Source organism: Mustela nivalis (genome assembly GCF_964662115.1).
Source record: "Mustela nivalis genome assembly, chromosome: 6".
Classification (NCBI taxonomy): Eukaryota; Metazoa; Chordata; class Mammalia; order Carnivora; family Mustelidae; genus Mustela; species Mustela nivalis.
In genome coordinates, this window is record NC_139025.1 from 77045546 (window position 1) to 77064523 (window position 18978).

General features: G+C 39.5%; 2 protein-coding genes across 2 annotated transcripts in view; both read left to right on the plus strand.

Annotated features, from left to right (window-relative positions):
* Nucleotides 1–8218, plus strand: part of TRPM7 (transient receptor potential cation channel subfamily M member 7) — a 112000-nt gene extending 103782 nt beyond the window's left edge. The window contains exon 39 of the mRNA XM_082734765.1: nucleotides 6729–8218. Coding sequence (XP_082590891.1) covers nucleotides 6729–6859 — 131 coding nt within the window. The 3' untranslated portion in view covers nucleotides 6860–8218. The remainder of the gene's footprint in view (nucleotides 1–6728) is intronic.
* Nucleotides 8219–16252: 8034 nt separating this feature from the next.
* The window catches only part of USP50 (ubiquitin specific peptidase 50), a 48820-nt gene continuing 46094 nt past the window's right edge, over nucleotides 16253–18978 (plus strand). The window contains exons 1-3 of the mRNA XM_082734818.1: nucleotides 16253–16480; nucleotides 18238–18432; nucleotides 18694–18889. Of these exons, the coding sequence (XP_082590944.1) occupies nucleotides 16428–16480; nucleotides 18238–18432; nucleotides 18694–18889 (444 nt within the window). The 5' untranslated portion in view covers nucleotides 16253–16427. The remainder of the gene's footprint in view (nucleotides 16481–18237; nucleotides 18433–18693; nucleotides 18890–18978) is intronic.

The following is an 18978-nucleotide window of genomic DNA, read 5'->3' on the forward strand; positions in this document are numbered from 1 at the left end:
AAAGCTTAGATTATTGATTTAAGACCTTTTTTGTTTTTTATTTTTTGAAAAGATTTTATTTATTCATTTGACAGAGACAGCAAGAGGGGGAATACCAGCAGGGGAAGTGGGAGAGGGAGAAACAGGTTTCCTCCTTTTTTTTTTTTTTTAAAGATTTTATTTATTTATTTGTCAGAGTGAGCACAGGCAGACAGAGTGGCAGGCAGAGGCAGATGGAGAAGCAGGCTCCCGCTGAGCAAGGAGCCTGATGTGGGACTCGATCCCAGGACGCTGGGATCATGACCTGAGCTGAAGGCAGCGGCCCAAACAACTGAGCCATCCAGGTGTCCCCAACAGGTTTCCTCTTGAGCAGGAAACCTGACGCACGGCTCTTCTCAGGACCCTGGGATGATGACCTGAGCTGAAGGCAGACGCTTAACGACTGAGCCACCCAGGCACCCTGAGACCTTTTTAAATTTTTTTTATTTATTTTTATTGACATAATGTATTATTTGTTTCAGGGCTACAGGTGTATGATTCATCAGTCTTACACAATACACAGTGCTCGCCACAACACATACCCTCCCCAGTGTCCATCACCCAGCCACCCCATCCTTCCACCCTCCTCCAGTCCAGCAACCCTCAGTTTGTTTCCTGAGATTAAGAGTCTCTTATGGTTTGTCTCCCTCTCTGGTTTCATCTGTTTAATTTTTTCCTCTCTTCTCCTATGATTATCTGCCTTGTTTCTCAAATTCCACGTATCAGTGAGATCATATGATTATTATCTTTCTCTGATTGACTTATTTCCTTTAGCATAATACCCTCTAATTCTGTCAATGTTGATGCAAATGGCAAGATTTCATTTTTTGATTGCTACCTGCTATTCCTGTGTGTGTGTGTGTGTGTGTGTGTGTGTGTGATCTTTATCCATTCATCGGTTGATGGACATCTGGGCTCTTTCCATAGTTTGGCTATTGTGGACATTGCTGCTATAACCATTGGGGTACATGTGCCCCTTCAGATTACTACATTTGTATCAATGGGGGATTTGAGACCTTTCCTAAGAAAACATTTACTGCTATAAATTTCTCTTTAGGCATTACACTGACTGCATCCCATGAATTTTGGTATGTTTTATTTTTGGTTTTATTTAAAATATTTCTTATTAAAAAAATTAAAAATAATAAATAAAATGTCTATTTTTCTTGACCTTATTTTCTGACCTAGGGACTATTCAGAAGTGTTTTCCTTAGCTCTCAAATATATGTTAATTTTCCAGATAGCTTTCTGTTGTTGACTTTTTTTTTTGTTTAATTCCATTATGAGAGCATGCTTTTGTATGATTTCAATTTTGACAGTTTTTTTTTAACCTTAATATAGTTTCTCTGTGAGCGTTACCTATCCACTTGAAGAGAATATTATAATGTTGATAGAATGTTCTATAAATGTTAATTATGGAAAGTTTTTTGATAATGTTCAGGTTTTCTCATATCCTTGGTGTTTTTGTCTCCTTTTTCTGTTGATTACTTAGAAAGGAGGTCTTGAAAGTACAGTTATGGATTTGTCTGTGTTGCCTTTCAGTTTGTCAGTTTTTTCTTCATGTGTTTTGAAGTTTTGTCCTTAGGTACATACACATTTACAGTTGTTATGTCTTCTTGGTGAATTGATTCTTTTTATCATTATAGAACACTGTGGTAATTTTCCTTGTTCTGAGAAGTCTACTTTGTCTGATATTAACATAGCTACTCCAGCTAGTTTTTGATAAATGCTTTTATCAAATATATTTTCCCATTCTGTTTATCTATATATATTAATTGTATTTAAAGTGGGTTTCTTTAAAAGAAAAAAATGTGGGATCCAAGCATATAGTTGGGCCTTAGGTTTAATTTGTTTTTTGTTTTTAATAAGTTTACGGTTTCCATTTTTATTTTATTTTATTTTTTTTAAAGATTTTATTTATTTATTTGACAGAGATCACAAGCAGGCAGAGAGAGAGGAGGAAGCAGGCTCCCTGCTGAGCAGAGAGCCCGATGCGGGGCTCGATCCCAGGACCCTGGGATCATGACCTGAGCCGAAGGCAGCGGCTTAACCCACTGAGCCACCCAGGCGCCCCTACGGTTTCCATTTTTAACTGGCATTTTAGACTTTTTACATTTAATGTCATTATTGATGTGGTTAGACTTAGGTCTTACTTTCTTGTTTTCTGATTGACACTTTTGGTTTGTTTGGGTTTTTTGTTTGTTTCCACTCCTTTTTTCTGTTTCGGTATTCTGTTTTATCTCTATGTTTAGTTTTTTAGTGCTTGCTCTTAGTTTTTCCTAACAAGAATATGTGTGTTTTGCTTTTGTTCATGAAGGGTATTTTTACTGGATCTAGAATTTTAGGTTGATACTATTTTCTTTCAGGGTTTAGAAAATGTTCTGTCTCTGGCCTGTGCTACCTCTGATGAAGATTGCACAGTCGTTTGAATTGTTCTTTCCCTATATGTGATGTGTCATTATAATCTAGCTCCTTTCAAAATTTGGATTTTTAGTGGTTGATTCTGATACATCTAGTTATAGCTTTGTCTGAGTTTATCTTTTTTCTAAATTTTTTTTATTTTAAAGATTTTTTTTTATTTATTTGACAGAGATCACAAGTAGGCAGAGAGGCAGGCAGAGAGAGAGGAGGAAGCAGGCTCCCTGCTGAGCAGAGAGCCTGATGTGGGGCTCGGATCCCAGGACCCTGGGATCATGACCTGAGCCCAAGGCAGAAGCTTTAACCCACTGAGCCACCCAGGTGCCCCATCTGAGTTTATCTTTATTCAGGTTTACTTAGCTTCTTGAATTTACAAATTTACGATTTTTATCAAATTTGGGGAGTTTTTAGTTCTTCTTCAAGTATTTGTTCTGCATCAGTCTCTTTTCATCTCTGGAGCTCCCATAAGAATATTAGACTTTTTGATACTGTTTCGCAGGGATTTGAGTCTCTTGATTTTTTTCCTAAAAATTATTTTTTATCTGTTGTTTAGATTGAATAATTTCGATTGATGTATCAAGTTCACGTACTCTTTCCTTATTCTTCATTTCTTGATTCCCCTACCCATGCACTGGATTTGTTGTTTCAGTTACATTTTCTAGCCCTATAACTTCTTTTGGGTTCCTTTTAAACTGATACTTCTCTGCTGAAAACTTGTTTTTCTATTCTTAGGTCTGTTTGCCCTGTGTCATGGAGTGTGGTTATAGTAGCTGGTTTAAAGTACTTTTAATGGTTCCATCTCAATAATCTTGAGGTTGGCATGTCTTGTCTTTTTTGAGATTCTCTGAGATAATTCTAGTTCTTTGGATCTCCAATAATTTTAGCTGGCTATTTTGAAATTATGAGATTCTGGGTCATATTAAAAATACTCTAAAGAGTGTCAATTTTTGTTGTTTATGTTAGTAGGCAGTCAGTTAAGGTCATTTTACAATCCCCGTCTACCTTTTGTATATGTGATTCCAATGTCAGTTTGGTTTTCAAAGCCTTTGCAGTATTACTCTGATTCCTTTCACTGTAAACAGACATGGTCAACTCTAGGAACTGACTGGAGTTTTGCACCATAGTTGAGTCCTCAAAGCCTCTCCTGTGCTATCTTTCCAAATGTGTGCCATTGGAGGGTGAACTTGGGATTTCTTATACAAATTTAGAGTGCCCCTCTCCATTTTCTTCCATTCCATGATTTCTTGCATACTTTGTGATTCTTTTTTATTTTTTATTTATTTATTTATTTATTTGACAGAGAGAGATCACAAGTAGGCAGAGAGAGAGAGAGGAGGAAGCAGGCTCCCTGCCGAGCAGAGAGGCCCGATGCGGGACTCGATCCCAGGACCCCGAGATCATGACCCGAGCTGAAGGCAGCGGCCTAACCCACTGAGCCGCCCAGGCGCCCATACTTTGTGATTCTGAAGGGCCTCTTTTTGGGCAGGGTGGAGGGGCCGGGGACAGAGCATGTACTCTGATTAGAAAGCCAGAATTATGGCTTCCCTATATTGTCACACATTTCCTTCAGCTGAGTCCATTTCTGATACTAAGTGTCAAGGAAAAAGAGAAACTTTTTAAATCATAAAGATAGTGATTTTTAGTTCTTGTGGTCCCAGGGAAGGGTTTTTATCTTGGAATTACAGGTACTTGCTCAGCTGCCACCACCCTGACTCCCTCTCCGTGACTGGGAGTTGTCTTAGGTAACATCCAGAGGAGCAAAAAGAGAAATATAAGAAAGAGGGCATTTCCCTCAAGATTCTCCATTCCACAGAGTCCTCCTTCCTGATCCTCTGGCCAGGAAGTTCTAGAGTTTTTTCTGTCCATGCTCACTGTACATTTCTGAGATCAAGCTGTATGTAATTCTAAGTCTGGAAATAAGAGAGGGGGGAAAAAGCCCAAAACACTCACCTCTAATTGAGGTCATTCTTCAAGTTTTGATCCCCTTTTTTGATGTGTTTGCTCACTCTTTTCAGGAGTCTCAGATAGTGGCCTTATGTTTATGTGAAGGGTTTTAACTTGTACTATGTGGAAAAGATAAAATTGAATGTGCTTAGTCCATTTTAGCCAAAACTAGAACATAACAGTGGTGAATTTAACAGGCAGCCCAGATACAATTTTTATTTGGATATTATATAATAAATTATATTACTTAAAATGGTGTATAAATTATGTGTCATTTGGAGCCAGTGATATTTTAAATATAGTATACCTATTTTTTAAATTATTATCATAATCAGGATTTTATAGCTTGAAAGAGCTATGGGTTTCTCTCCATTGTTCTTGGTGTATGATATAGCTATAAATTTAATTTGCAGGGGCACCTGGGTGGCTCAGCGGGTTGGGCCGCTGCCTTCAGCTCGGGTCATGAACTCAGAGTCCTGGGATCGAGCCCTGCATCGGGCTCTCTGCTCAGCAGGGAGCCTGCTTCCTCCTCTCTCTCTGCCTGCCTCTCTGCCTGCTTGTGATCTCTCTCAAATAAATTAAAAAAAAAAAAATTTAATTTGCATTCCCTAAGACCATAGTGACACAGTCTTGGAATTAACAATTTATCAAAACTTACTCATATAATGTAGCAAGTATGTATTTGGATGTTGAATACAGGCTATCACTCAAAGAGTTCATTTTATGTAGAGTGCCAGTTCTGAGTGCCAGTTCTATTTTATGTAGAGATAAAGAAGTATGTGGATATATGTAAGACTGTGGTTAGTTTTAAGTTAAATTTGTTATTATTGCATTGTTTTCCAATTCTGCAGCCATTGTCTATAACTCCCAAAGTAATTTCATCCTATCCCATAGCTATAAATATAATCCAAAAACTGATAATATCAAACTTATCTGAAGACATACTGTCTTTCCTGAGCTCCTGTTTCTGTATTCAGTTTCCTTCATCTCTACTGGGATACCTTACAGCATCTTTTTAAGTAGTACGTCCCTTGCAGAACTCCGGACTCATTTCCCACCCCTATACTTCCCTATCTTACTGTTTACCCAGTTGCTCAGACTCAAAACTTAAAAGCTGATTGGTTTTTCTTCTCTCATCTTTCATAGCCAATCTGTCAAATTCTTTCTACTCTTTTTCTTAATGAAGTCTTCCTAGAATTCATCTGTTTCTCTTAATCCTCATTGCCACCATTCGTTTCCTGTGTTCTTGCCAAATGCCCTTAACAAGACTTCACATGACAGTCAGAATAATCACTTAAATTTGATTATGTTCCTCCTTCAACACTATTTAATTCAACACTATTTAATACCGTCAGCTTCATACCTTGCATCCCATAGATCAGGGGTCAACAACTTTGCTGTAAAAGGCAAAGTAGTAAAATATTTTAGGGTTTGTGGGCCATATGGTCTATGTCACAGCTCCCTGGCTCTACTGTGGTAGTGCAGAAATAGACAAAGGCAGTCTAAACAAATAAGCATGGCTCATTCCGATAAAACTGTTTACATGATGGACATTGGGGAGGGTGTGTGCTATGGTGAGTGCTGTGAATTGTGTAAGACTGATGAATCACAGATCTGTACCCCTGAAACAAATAATACATTATATGTTAATTTTAAAAAGTTAAAAAAAAAAAGGCAGCGGGGTGAGATTTGGCTCACTTAGTATATTTTGATAACCCTTGACCAGTAGCTTTGCTTGACCCCATCTTCTACTAGTCTTCCCCTTAGTTACTGCGTTTGAGCATGCTGTCTTCTTGCTATTTTTAGGAAACACCAAGTCCATTTCCTTTTTACAGTCTGCAGTTAATCTTCCCTCTACCTAGAACACACTTCCTAGAGCTTTTAGTCATTTCTCAATATTCAGGTCTTCACTCAGATACGACCTCCTGTGCCTCTTCCGCCTACGCTTAAAAGAATCATCTTCCACCATCTTCTTTCTGGCCCTCATCATACTGTTTCCTTCAGAGCCCTTATATATTACACAATTCTGTTTTGTTTTGTTTTGTTTTGTTTCTCTTCAGCCACAAGAATATAAGCTCCATGAGAGCAAGGACCTTGTCTGCCTTGCTTATTACTGTGTTTCCACTCTTACATAAGTTACTGACTCATGGTCAGAACATAATACTTATTTGTTGAATGAATTCATTTTTATGTGTGTAAATTTTGTGACTTTTAGATTTAAAACAACCTGCTAGACTATAGATCTGGCACATTTAGAGGAAAATTGATTTAGAAAATGTTAATTTTTCATTTCTGTGAAATACTGACTCTTTTTTATCTTTTTTTTGTTGTTGTGGGTGTGAATATAGATCTGAAGAGGAATGACTATACACCTGATAAAATTCTGTTTCCTCAGGATGAGCCTTCAGATTTGACTCTTCAGCCTGGAAATTCCACCAAAGAATCAGAATCAACTAATTCTATTCGTCTGATGTTATAATATTACTGAATCATTGGTTTTGCTTACACCTCACAAAAATGTTACCTTGTCATTTTTCCTTCAGGAGGAAATTGTTGAGTAATAGAGAAAAATGTATGCAAATGAACGTGCTAATTCAGGCACAGTTAAAAGGTCAATATTCTTTTGACCTGATTAAAGTTGTCAGTTGGGAACTCCCTATAGGATACAGCTGGCACCTGTTAAATTTTTAAGGTAAAGGAAAATTAGTATTTATAACTTTTTAAAGGGCTCTTTTTAGCAGAAGATTCATTTGACTTTGTTCTGATGAGGGTGATACCCTCTGTCATGCGGTGCAATACCATTAACCAAAGTTAAGTGTCTGTGCAGATTTTCTTGGCAGCTGGTTTACTGCCGTTCAGCTAGTGAAATGAAGAAATCACCCAGCCTTTTGGTTAAATGGCAAGACGTCTTCCTCAGTGTGTTTTAGTGTGTTCAGTGGTGATGTCACTAGTTCCCAGCTAGATGCTTATTGGCCATGGGAAAGGAGATGACTTATATCCTAGATCCATAGGGATACAAGAACCCAGAGCTGAAAACCATTTTCTAAGAGGGACTTTTATGAATCAGGATTAGGCTCCATTTTTAAAGATGGAGGCAATTTTTTTTGTTAAATAGAGCCCAAATTGTGCGGAAGTATTAGGTTTTTTTTGTTTTTTTAACATTGTTTTATCAAGTCCTTGTTAAGTAGAAGAAAGCCATGGTAGACTGGTATAATCTAAATATATCAGAGAGAAACCTAACTCACTGTTCAAGAGAAGTTACCTTGTAAAAAAAGTTCAAGTGCTTTTTTCCTATTTCTGTTTGTAGTGACAACCTGGAAGCTACATACTTCTCCAAAGATTTTATTGACCAGTATATCAAATCAGAATGTAAACATAAATTCTTGCATATATTTAAAATTGTGTAGGAACATCTGAACATGAGTATTGTTTGTGGTACTTACTTGAGAAATTGAGTTGGATTATCATTATGTGATGTCGGGAGATTGCAATGTAACTTTATGCAAATAAAATGTAATTTAACTGCCCCAGATATTGTTGAATACTCAACAACAAGAAAAGCTTTCATCTGACTAAAGTTTTATGCTTTTTTTTTCCTTTTTGTTTGTTTCCTAGGTACTAATTTTAATTTTTATTTAGGAAGGAGCAGTGTAAATCTTACTTGTATTCAGTAGTGTATCTCATAGATACAGACAAGGCAAGAAGAGATAAGCTGTTTAAATAGTGTTTAATATTAAAGGGGGGAAAGAAAAAGTGTATTAAAGATATTATACTATATACATTTTGTATATCATAAAATCTTTAAAAGAAATTAAATAAATTTATTCTTGTTTACAGATGTTTAGTGAGTTTAATCATTCTGAAAAATTGTCTTGTGTTTTCAGAGTGTCTTGGTTTTTTTATTTTCAGAGTATCAATTTTTTTAAATGAACCATTTTGTACACTTAAGCTTTTTCACTTCCTGTCCTGTATATTGTTCAGAGTGGTCTTGATTCCTACTGTTTCTCTCTTTTTTTAAAGATTTATTTTTAAGAGAGAGAGAGATCAAGCATGTGCAAGCCAGGGGAGGGTTAGACAGAGAGAATCTTATGCAAACTCCCCACTAAGCATGGAGCTCAATGTGGGGCTTGATCCCACGACCCCGAGATCATGACCTGAGCTGAAATCAAGAGTCAGATGTGTAGGGGCGCCTGGTGGCTCAGCGGATTAAGCCTCTGCCTTCGGCTCAGGTCATGATCTCAGGGTCCTGGATTCGAGCCCCGAGTTGGGCTCTCTGCTCAGCAGGGAGACTGCTTCCCTTCCTCTCTCTCTGCCTGTACTTACGATCTCTGTCTGTCAAATAAATAAAATCTTTTTTAAAAAATGCTTTTCTGCAATACCAAACTTTGTCTTGAGGAAGATGGATCATAGTGATATATAGTCTTTTGTGTTTAAGTGGACAATCAAGGCAAGAGTAGCCAATAAATAGCCATTTATCACTCAGATCAAGTAATTACTTATAGGAAAGAATAAATCTACAGGCAGGGATTTTTGTGATCCTCCTTATTTACTGGATCTGCTCTCATTGTTTCCTAGCTAGGTTTCACACAATGTATCTGTATTTGAGGAAGCTGGCCCCTCAGATCTGTCACCACTAGCACTATTAATGTAATACTTGGTAATTATGTACTGGAGTAAAGCCTCTCAACTACTCTGTCTCTGAAAACTTGGTTTGTGTTACCAGCTGAGAGTTGTCTTACTTATTTTTGTATTTCCCTTAGTGACTTGCTGGCATGTGTGTCATAGACTATAGATGGTCAACAAATACATGTTGAAGAAGTACCACAGAATATTTCCAATATTAGACCATCTGTGAACTTTTCCTTAGGTAAAATCCGAAGCTGTTGTTTTGAACCTCTCTGAAATATGTTTTTCTTCTCTTTGGAAATTGCTCAAACTGGAGTTTCTGACTGGGGTCCATGATAATGCCTTAGTGGTCATGGACAGGAAGCAGGGAGGGAGAGCACATGGTTATTCTTCAGAAAAGCTGCATGCTCCAGTCCACAATGAAGAGCACCAGTTAAAACTGCGTGCTTTCATGTGCTGCCCTACCGCACACGTAGCCCTCTCCTTTACTCTTCTGCTCTTGGGATTTCTATGTAGTCTGCATCAGCGGAACTTCTCTTCCTTTTTTTTTTTTTTTTTGAAGATTTATGTATTTATTTGACAGATCACAAGTAGGCAGAGAGAGAGGAGGAAGCAGGCTCCCCATGGAGCTGAGAGCCCAATGTGGGGCTCAATTCCAGAACCCTGAGATCACAACCCAAGCCAAAGGCAGAGGCTTTAACCCACTAAGCCACCCAGGCAGTCCTCTTCCATTTTAATTATAAATGCCTTAGTATATGTTTCTAAAATATGAGAACTATGATATGTTTACACCTAAAAAATTAAGTTCTTTAATACTAGAAAGTGTCATTCTCAAAAAAAAAATTTTTTTTTTTTACAATTTGTTTCAATCAGGACCCAGTTGAGATTTATTACACATGGCAGTTGCTTGATTTGTCTTTAAAATTTTAATATATAGGCTTCCCTTGCCATCTCCCCCACCCACCACCACCTAGTTTATTTTTTAAAGAAACCAATTGTTTGTTCTAAGAAGTTTCCCACATTCAGGGTTTTGCTGATTATTTCCCTTAGGTGCCATTTACATGTTTCTGTTTCTTGAATATGCCGTGAACTATTAGGTTTAGAGGTTTGGTCAAATTCAAGATTGATTTTTTGTCAAGAATGTGTCATCAGTGGTAGTGTATACTTCCATTAGGAAACGCAGGAAGTACACACTTTTTGATGGGCCTTAATTAGGTCAGTAATTCTTGAAGTACCCCAAGGTACTTTCAGGGGCCCACAAGGTCAAAACTAATATAATCTGGGACACCTGGGTGACTTAGTTAAGTGTCTTGCCTTTGGCTCAGGTTATGATCCCAGAGTCCTTGGATAGAGTCCCACATGGGGCTCCTTGTTCAGCAGGGAGCCTGCTTCTCCCTCTGCCTGCTACTGCCTCTGCTTGTGCTTTCTCTCTTAAAAATAAATAAAATCTTAAAAGAAAAAGTAGCTGTGAGCACAAATGTAAAGCGAAAACATCAAGATAATTTAAATAAAGTAACATCATATATGAGTGCTCAATCATAACACATGTAAGAAAGTAAAAAACAGTGGAAAATATTTGGTAAGAGTTGAAAGCACAGAATAAATCCAAGTGATCAATAGATTGTAAGCTATGTGAGGGTAAAGATTTGTATTTTATGCTATTAAACATCTAGCACAGTGACTAACATGAAGTAGATGCACAATAAGTATTTTCTGAATTAATGAATGAGATGCGACAACTATTTGATGCAAGACCTAGAAAGGAGGAAATAAAAGTCACCTACTTCATGCCACAGTTTGGTTAACTCTGCAAATAATGGCAAAAATAGTAATGAGTTTACAAAAAAAAATAAATTGGATTGACAAAAGAATTCTCACCTGTCATATAGTATCCAAGAGGTAGGAAAGCACAATTATTAGGAGAAAGGGAGGTTTTGAACACAGCCATGTGATGGCATTCCCAGAAAGTTTACCATTTTCTTGGAAAATGTCAATCGAGGATATACTCAAGCAAAAAGGAAGATAGGATCCAAATAGGAAGACATGAGATAAAAGAGGCAAGCAAATATTCATAAAATATATAAATTCTAATACTTGCTGGCAAATACTTATACATGGTATAAAATTTTAAATAGAATAAAATATTTTTAAATATTAAAAGATTCACAGGAAGATGATAGTTAAGCACACTAATGGTCTCATCTATTTGGGTAAAGTTAACTGATTTTAATTGATCAAAAACTACTTTTAAGTATGGGTACTATCCTGACTGATTATATGATCTCAAGGAACTAAATAAAATTTCACACACAGTCAATACAAGCCATCTAGAGCTTAAAAACCAAGTAGACTGACAAAATAATGGTATCCCTTGTTATTCAAACTTTGGACCCAAATAGATGAAGGTAATAAGGGGCTACTTGTACGTTTGTTAAAATACTTAAAAGAAACAATCCAAGAATATAAAAACAATGTACAACTTCTAGACAAGAGTCGGAGGCGAGGTTTTAAAAAGTTAATCCAGGCGTGCCTGGGTGGCTTGCACCTGGGTGGCTCAGTGGGTTAAGCCTCTGCCTTCAGCTCAGGTCATGATCTCAGGGTCTTGGGATCGAGCCCCGCATTGAGCCCCACATCCCTGCTGAGCAGAGAGCCTGCTTCCCCCTCTCTGCCTGCCTCTCTGCCTACTTGTGATCTCTCTTCTCTCTCTCTCTCTGTCAAATAAATAAATAAAATCTTAAAAAAAAAAAAAAAAGAAGTTAATCCATCAAAGAAACAAACAATAACAGAGCCAGATTCCTTTCTTTTCTTCCTTTAGACATTCACAATTTGGTTTAAAAACCATTAGTTGAGACCAATTTTGGTGGGCCTGGGATTGTTGCTAAGCAGCAGTGATCTAGTATGAGGTGTCAAGGAAGCAGGGTGAGGATGAGGTGTGTGTAGTGTAATTGGGGGGTGGTGGAGAAGGGCAGCAGCAGCAGATCAGTTACATGCCTAGGGGTTGATCAAAAGGAAACATACTGAAGATAACAGTGAGCTGTGACTGTAATAGCATGAGTACATCTAGCTTCTAGATCTTGGCTTCTATATACTAATCTCTAAAAGGAACCAGGGCTCTTAAAGAAATGACTAACTTCAGGACGGGGGCAGGTTAGTCTAGAAGATCGTACTTCGCCAAAAGTAAGGAAGTATTCAAAGAATGATGGGGACCTATCAAACAGGTACAGAAAACCTCTTTTTTTCTTTTTAAGATATTTATTTATTTATTTATTTGACAGACAGAGAGGGAAGGCAGGCTTCCCTCCAAGCAGGGAGCCTGATGTGGGGCTCAATCCCAGGACTCTGGGATCAGGACCTTACCTGAAAGCAGATGCCTAACGACTGAGCCACCCAGGCACCCTGGCACAGAAAACATCTTACAGAGCCCCTCTGCTGGCTAATCTTGAAAAACTTTGTGCTCAAAAATAAATGTTAATGGACTATAATCTACTGAATAATGTAGGAATTTATGAGTCCACACTGATTTTTTAAAAAATCTTTGAAGATTTTATTTATTTATTTGACAGAGAGATCACAAGTAGGCAGAGAGGCAGGCAGAGAAAGGGAAGAAGGCTCCCTGCTGAGCAGAGAGCCCGATGTGGGGCTCAATCCCAGGACCCTGGGATCATGACCTGAGCTGAAAGTAGAGGCTTAACCCACAGAGCCACCCAGGCGCCCCTACACTGATTAAAAGAATAAATGAATGGGGGAAAAAAAATTCTCTTTATAGTATGTTACCAGCTGATGAATGTAGTTGGAATAATGGCATTAGAAAAATCACCATTTGGCAAGCACTAAAGTTATAATTAATTCAGCCAAGCAACACCAATTAATATTAAAACTAGTTTGTGAAAGTTTGATGAGAAACAGATCATTTACATTGTCTCAAAGTTCTCCCTACAGAATACTGATTACAGAAGGGAGAAGTAACTACAGTAAAGGAAACTGGCAGACTTTTTCACTTAATCACTTTTTTCACTTATTCACTTTTGAATGATTACAGTGAATATCAGTGTTGGAACAATTCAAAATTATGTAGTACCTAGTACAATGCAGTAAGAAGAGCACAGCATTACTACTGTGATATTCCTACTAGAAATGCATAGTGTGAATCTTATCGTGAGCAAACATCAGACAAATTCAGGGATATTCTTCAAAATAACTAGTCAGTAGTTTTCAAAAGTGTCAAGCTCTTGAAAGTCAAGGGGATGCTTAAGAAAGATTTCAGGATAAAGGACCCTAAAGAGATAAGAAAACTGAATGCAACATGTGATGCCAGCTAAGCCATGCCTGGACCCTGACCTACAGAAACTATACATAATCGACGTGTGTGTGGGGGGGGGGGGTGTTTTTTTTTATTTATTTGACAGAGATCACAAGTAGGCAGAGAGGCAGGCAGAGAGAGAAAGGGAAGCAGGCTCACTGCTGAGCAGAGAGCCCGATGTGGGGCTCAATCCCAGGACCCTGGGATCATGACCTGAGCTGAAGGCAGAGGCTTTAACCCACTGGAGCCACCCAGGCACCCCTTGTGTTGTTTTAAACCACTAAGTTGGTGACAATTTGTTACACAGCACCGAACACTACTACATGGGTCATTTTACTCATGAACACAGATAGAAAACTCTTGAACCAAAGATTAACAAATAGAAAGCAGCAATTCATGAAAATGATACTACATCTCTAACAAGGTAAGTTTATCTGAGGAATAGGAGACTGGTTTAATATGTGACCCATCAATTATTAACCATAACAACAGACTAAAGAAGAAAAATCTCATGATTTAAATCAAAAGATACAGAAAAACCTGATCGCACTCAATCTCTGTTCATGATTACAACTCTCAAAAAAACTATGCCTTTAGGGGCGCATGGGTGGCTCAGTTGGTTAAGTGTCCAACTCTTGATTTCCGCTCAGATCGTGATCTCAGGGTCTTGAGATCAAGGGCCACATCATGTGGAGCCTGCTTAAGATTCTCTCTTGGGGCGCCTGGGTGGCTCAGTGGGTTAAAGCCTTTGCCTTCAGCTCAGGTCATGATCCCAGGGTCCTGGGATTGAGCCCTGCATTGGGAGGGGGGGGTCCCTGCTCAGCAGGGAGCCTACTTCCTCCTCTCTCTCTCTCTGCCTGCCCCTCTGCCTACTTGTGATCTCTGTCAAATAAATAAATAAAATCTTAAAAAAAAACAAAGAAATATTCTCTCTCTTTCTGCACCCCTCCCTACTCTCTGTCTCTGCCCCTCCCCCCTCTCACTTTCTCTGTGCCTCTCCCCCTCTAAAGAACAACAACAACAAAACTATGCCTTCATTCATACTTACTGGTGAATTATTCAAAGCCTTCCCTCTTAGTTCAAGAGTGAGCTAAGGGTGACTACTATCTCCACTTCTATTCGGCATTTTACTGGAGATGCTAGCTAGTTCAAAGGATAAGAAATAAAAAACATAAAGTTCTGGGGCGCCTGGGTGGCTCAGTGGGTTAAGCCGCTGCCTTCGGCTCAGGTCATGATCTCAGGGTCCTGGGATCGAGTCCCGCATCGGGCTCTCTGCTCAGCAGGGAGCCTGCTTCCTTCTCTCTCTCTCTCTCTGCCTGCCTCTCAGTGTACTTGTAATTTCTCTCTGTCAAATAAATAAATAAAATCTTAAAAAAAAAAAAAAACATAAAGTTTGGATAGGAAAAAAGAAGACTGATTTTTTTTTTTTATTTTTTGCTGATGACTTGAATGTTTGTAGAAAATCCAAAGCACCTATATAAAAATTAGACTTCGAGTTTTGAAAGGCCCCTGGATATAATAGTGTCAACATACGAATATGAGTTGTTTTTTTACCTGTAAATATCAATCATAAAATGAAATTTTAACAAGACTCCATTGATGAGAAACTGAAGTATTTGGAAGAAGTTCACTGACCGAAGGAGGAGCAGGGTGACAGGATTTAAGTCCTGCAGAATCACCACTGAGGTGACTTCATGAAACCCCTTTGTAAATAGACCACAAATACAAAATAGCTGTAAGACTCAGCACCTCTAGTTTCCAGGATCCCTTATACAGGCAGCAAAGAATGATCGTTCTTAATGTCTCTGGGCAGTCTGACATAAAGCATTTGGAGATAAATGGGATGACTGCTATAGAGAGACTCTTTCAGAACCTTGCTTTTCTGACGGCCCAGTAATATATCTTGGAGATAAATCCATACAAAAATGATACTTACTACATTCTTGTTTCTTTGAACTCTGTAGTTTGAGATAATTTCAGACGTAGAGAAGAACTGCAAGAATCACACAAAGAACTCCTATACCTTCACCCAGAATCACCCTTTGCTGACATCAGGCTGTATTTGCTTCATCTTTATCACTTTATCCCCTTCTCTCCTTTCTTTATGTGCATCTATGTCTCTGTGTGTTTCCCTGAACCATTTCAGAACATATATCAGGCCCTTTTAGCCCTAAATCCTTCAGTGTGTATTTCCTAAGAACAAAGACATTCTCTTTCATAAACAGGATACCATCTTATAAATTTCAGAAGATTTGGGGCGCCTGGGTGGCTCAGTCGGTTAAGCATTTGCCTTCGGCTCGGCTTATAATCTCAGGGTCCTGGGATCGAACCCCTCATCACGCTCCCTGCTCAGTGGGGAGTCTGCTTCTCTCTCTCCCTTTGCCCCCCTGACTAGTGTTTTCTCTCTCTCTCTCTCTCTGTCAAATAAATAAATAAATAAATAAATCTCTTAAACATTTTTCACAGGATTCAACACTGGTACAAAACTATTCCTATATAATCCTATTTAGATTTTATCCTTTTACAGCAATTTTTTTCCTGATCCAGGATCCTACTCTGCATTGGGTACTATATGTAATTGTCCTGTTTCTCCAGTTTTTAAATTTTATTTATTTGTTTGTTTATTTCTTTTTGAGAGAGAGAGCAGGAGGGGAGAGGGAGAGAGAGAACCACAAGCAGCCTTCACACTAGCACGGAGCCTGATGCAGAACTCGATCTCACAACCCTGAGATCATGACCTCAACCAGATGCTCAGCCAGCGGAGCCACTCAGGTGCCCCTTCAGGTCTGAAGCCAAGAGCTGGACGCTAACCAGCTGAACCACCCAGGCACCCCTATATCTAATACTTTTAAAGTTTTTAAGCATCTGAGTCATGGTCTCTCATGGCAACATGCTAGAATCTTGAGGGTGAATGGAAATTATTATGATGCGTAGGAAATCCAACTTAGAAGGTACCAGAGTACAGAGAGAAATCAGTCTGCAGCTCCTGCAAGGGGAGAGAAACACATACATTGTTGATTACAAACAAAAAGAGCCAAAGTAACAGGTTTGGAGAAATGAAGTTAAAAGGATTCGATGCAGCACCTGAGTAGAAGTGAAAGTTCACCGTGGTCTCACTACAATGACTTCACGGCGGCCCCTCCCTGCAGATGACTTCGGCATCTACTATGTCCTGTGAGCCACTCTCTACTATAGCTTTCTCAAGACCTCGGGGGGTGTGGGGCAGCGCAAAATGCCATGTCGAAGGAGTCAGGGGGTACATGCTGCATTTGGGAGGGTTCCCTCAGGTTTGACCCCATGAAGCTCCCCCAAGAGGAAGGGAAGATGCTCTTTGATATTTAGGCAATAGACACCCCTAACAAGGGACCGTGCAGGACCTCTGAAGACGTCAGAAAACAAACATGAAAATGACCATGTGGTAATAGCGGACACGTTTCAAACTGGCAGAATTGTAAATAAAGGTGCTGAGGTGAGGTAACAGTCTCATGGAGACCCAGTTTTAGATCCTGCACATGGGAAGAAAAGTCATAAAGGATGCCAGGCTGCCTTGAGCAATAGCTAAAGGACAAAAGGAAGCTGTGTGTGGACAGAGGAGCCCCCCCCCCCCCCCCCCCCCCCCCCCGCCGGGAGCCTCTGGCGTTCTCTCTGCACAGGACTGGCCCCTGCAAAGAACTCTCTAACTCCATAGCTTCCTGTTGAGGACATCCTACATCAGTCAGTTGGTCAAAAATGGGTTTAGGTTTCTGTTTATTAACTATGTAATCTGCACCTTTTTAATAGATGTATTTATGCTCTTAGAATGTGCATATGCTCTCAATATGTATATATGCCATATATATGTATGTGTACACACACACACGCACACACACACACACACACACACTGTTAATGTACGATACATAAATCCAAGTAACTCCATAGGTAGGTAGGTGGATATTCCTTCTCTCCACATACCATCACACATAATATATATATTCTAGGCAAATGACTAAATTATTTAAATGTGGTATCTGCTCTGTAAAACAGGATTTATTTTTTTTTAAGATTTTATTTATTTATTTGACAGAGAGAAATCACAAGTAGATGGAGAGGCAAGCAGAGAGAGAGAGAGGGAAGCAGGCTCCCTGCCGAGCAGAGAGCCCGATGCGGGACTCGATCCCAGGACGCTGAGATCATGACCTGAGCCGAAGGCAGCGGTTCAACCCACTGAGCCACCCAGGCGCCCCTGTAAAACAGGATTTAAAAACAAATATACACACCCCATAAAATTGTGGAAAGAATTAAATGGGAAAATGCAAAATCCATCCATAATAGCTCTTGTTATTATTAACTACTATCTATTGCTATTATTGTTACTACTAATAATAATTAAATTACTTGCCCAGAAAAAAAAAAAAAGAAATACTTTGGTATTGATTTATTTAAGATTTATTTATTTATTTTAGAGCGAGACAGAGAGCGTGTGGGTGAGCAGGGGGAGGGACCAAGGGGGAGGGATAAGCAGGGTCCCTGCTGAGTGCAGAGCCCCACAGGGGGCTCAATCTCACAACCCTGAGACAATGACCTGAATTGAAATCAAGATGACTGAGCCACCCAGGTGCCCCAATACTTTGGTATTTAGAGGGAAATTCTGCATTTTTAGCCAAGCAATTCTAGGTCTCTGAAAGGCCACTGTTTTCTGTCCTCTGGCTGTGGTTTCAGGAAGAGATTTTTACTTCTGCTGCTTCAGCCGCTGGCACTGTTCAGAGTTCCAGAATAAGTGATGGGATTTTAGACTCGGGTTCGACATTCTGTCCCTGGTCAGGAATGTCTTCAACAGAAGTCTCGCTGAGAACTATAGGAGGTATGGGCTTGAGAGGTCCTTACAATCATGGGTACATATTTTGGTCCTTCAAGATGCTTTCCTTTCCTCCCACATGGCGCCCACACAGTGCAGAGTGCACAGATCATTATGATAACTGCCCTGTGAACGAGGCCGAGGAGAACCAGCCCCATTTCCAGGGAGTGACCGGCCTGCGGAACTTGGGCAACACGTGCTACATGAACACCATCTTACAGTGTCTTGGCAGCATTTCGCCGCTGGTGGAATACTTTCTCTCGGGAAAGTACATTACTGCTCTTCAAAAGTAAGACCATTTGTGTTCCCTGACACCCAGCCCCCACTCCCTGCTCCCCAAGGTGAGGTTAGAGAGGGAGACCTCTGAAACCCCTACTTAGGGCTAACCAAGAGCCCCAGAGGCCCCTGAAGACCATTGCTGGGGTGAGTAATGACGTGGGAAATTCAACTAAGAAAGGTATTCTCTTTTGGTCTGATGCCGCATGCTTGAGCTTCTAGGTGCCTTCCTGTCATTGAATCAGCTGGAAACATTTTCTGTCCCTCTCCCAAGGGAGTGCAGTGAGGTTGCCACCGCTTTTGCCTATGTGATGACAGACATGTGGCTTGGAGACTCAGAATGTGTCTCACCAGAAATATTTCGATCAGCTCTTGGCAACCTCTACCCAGCATTTATGAAGAAGACACAGCAAGATGCTCAGGAATTCTTGATTTATGTCTTGAATGAACTTCATGAAGCCCTGAAAAAGGTATGTAGAATTAATGGCCTTGGAAATAAGAGGGACCCTTCAGCTCTGTCAGCCACTTTCGTTTTTTTGTTCTTTCATCTGTCCTGTCA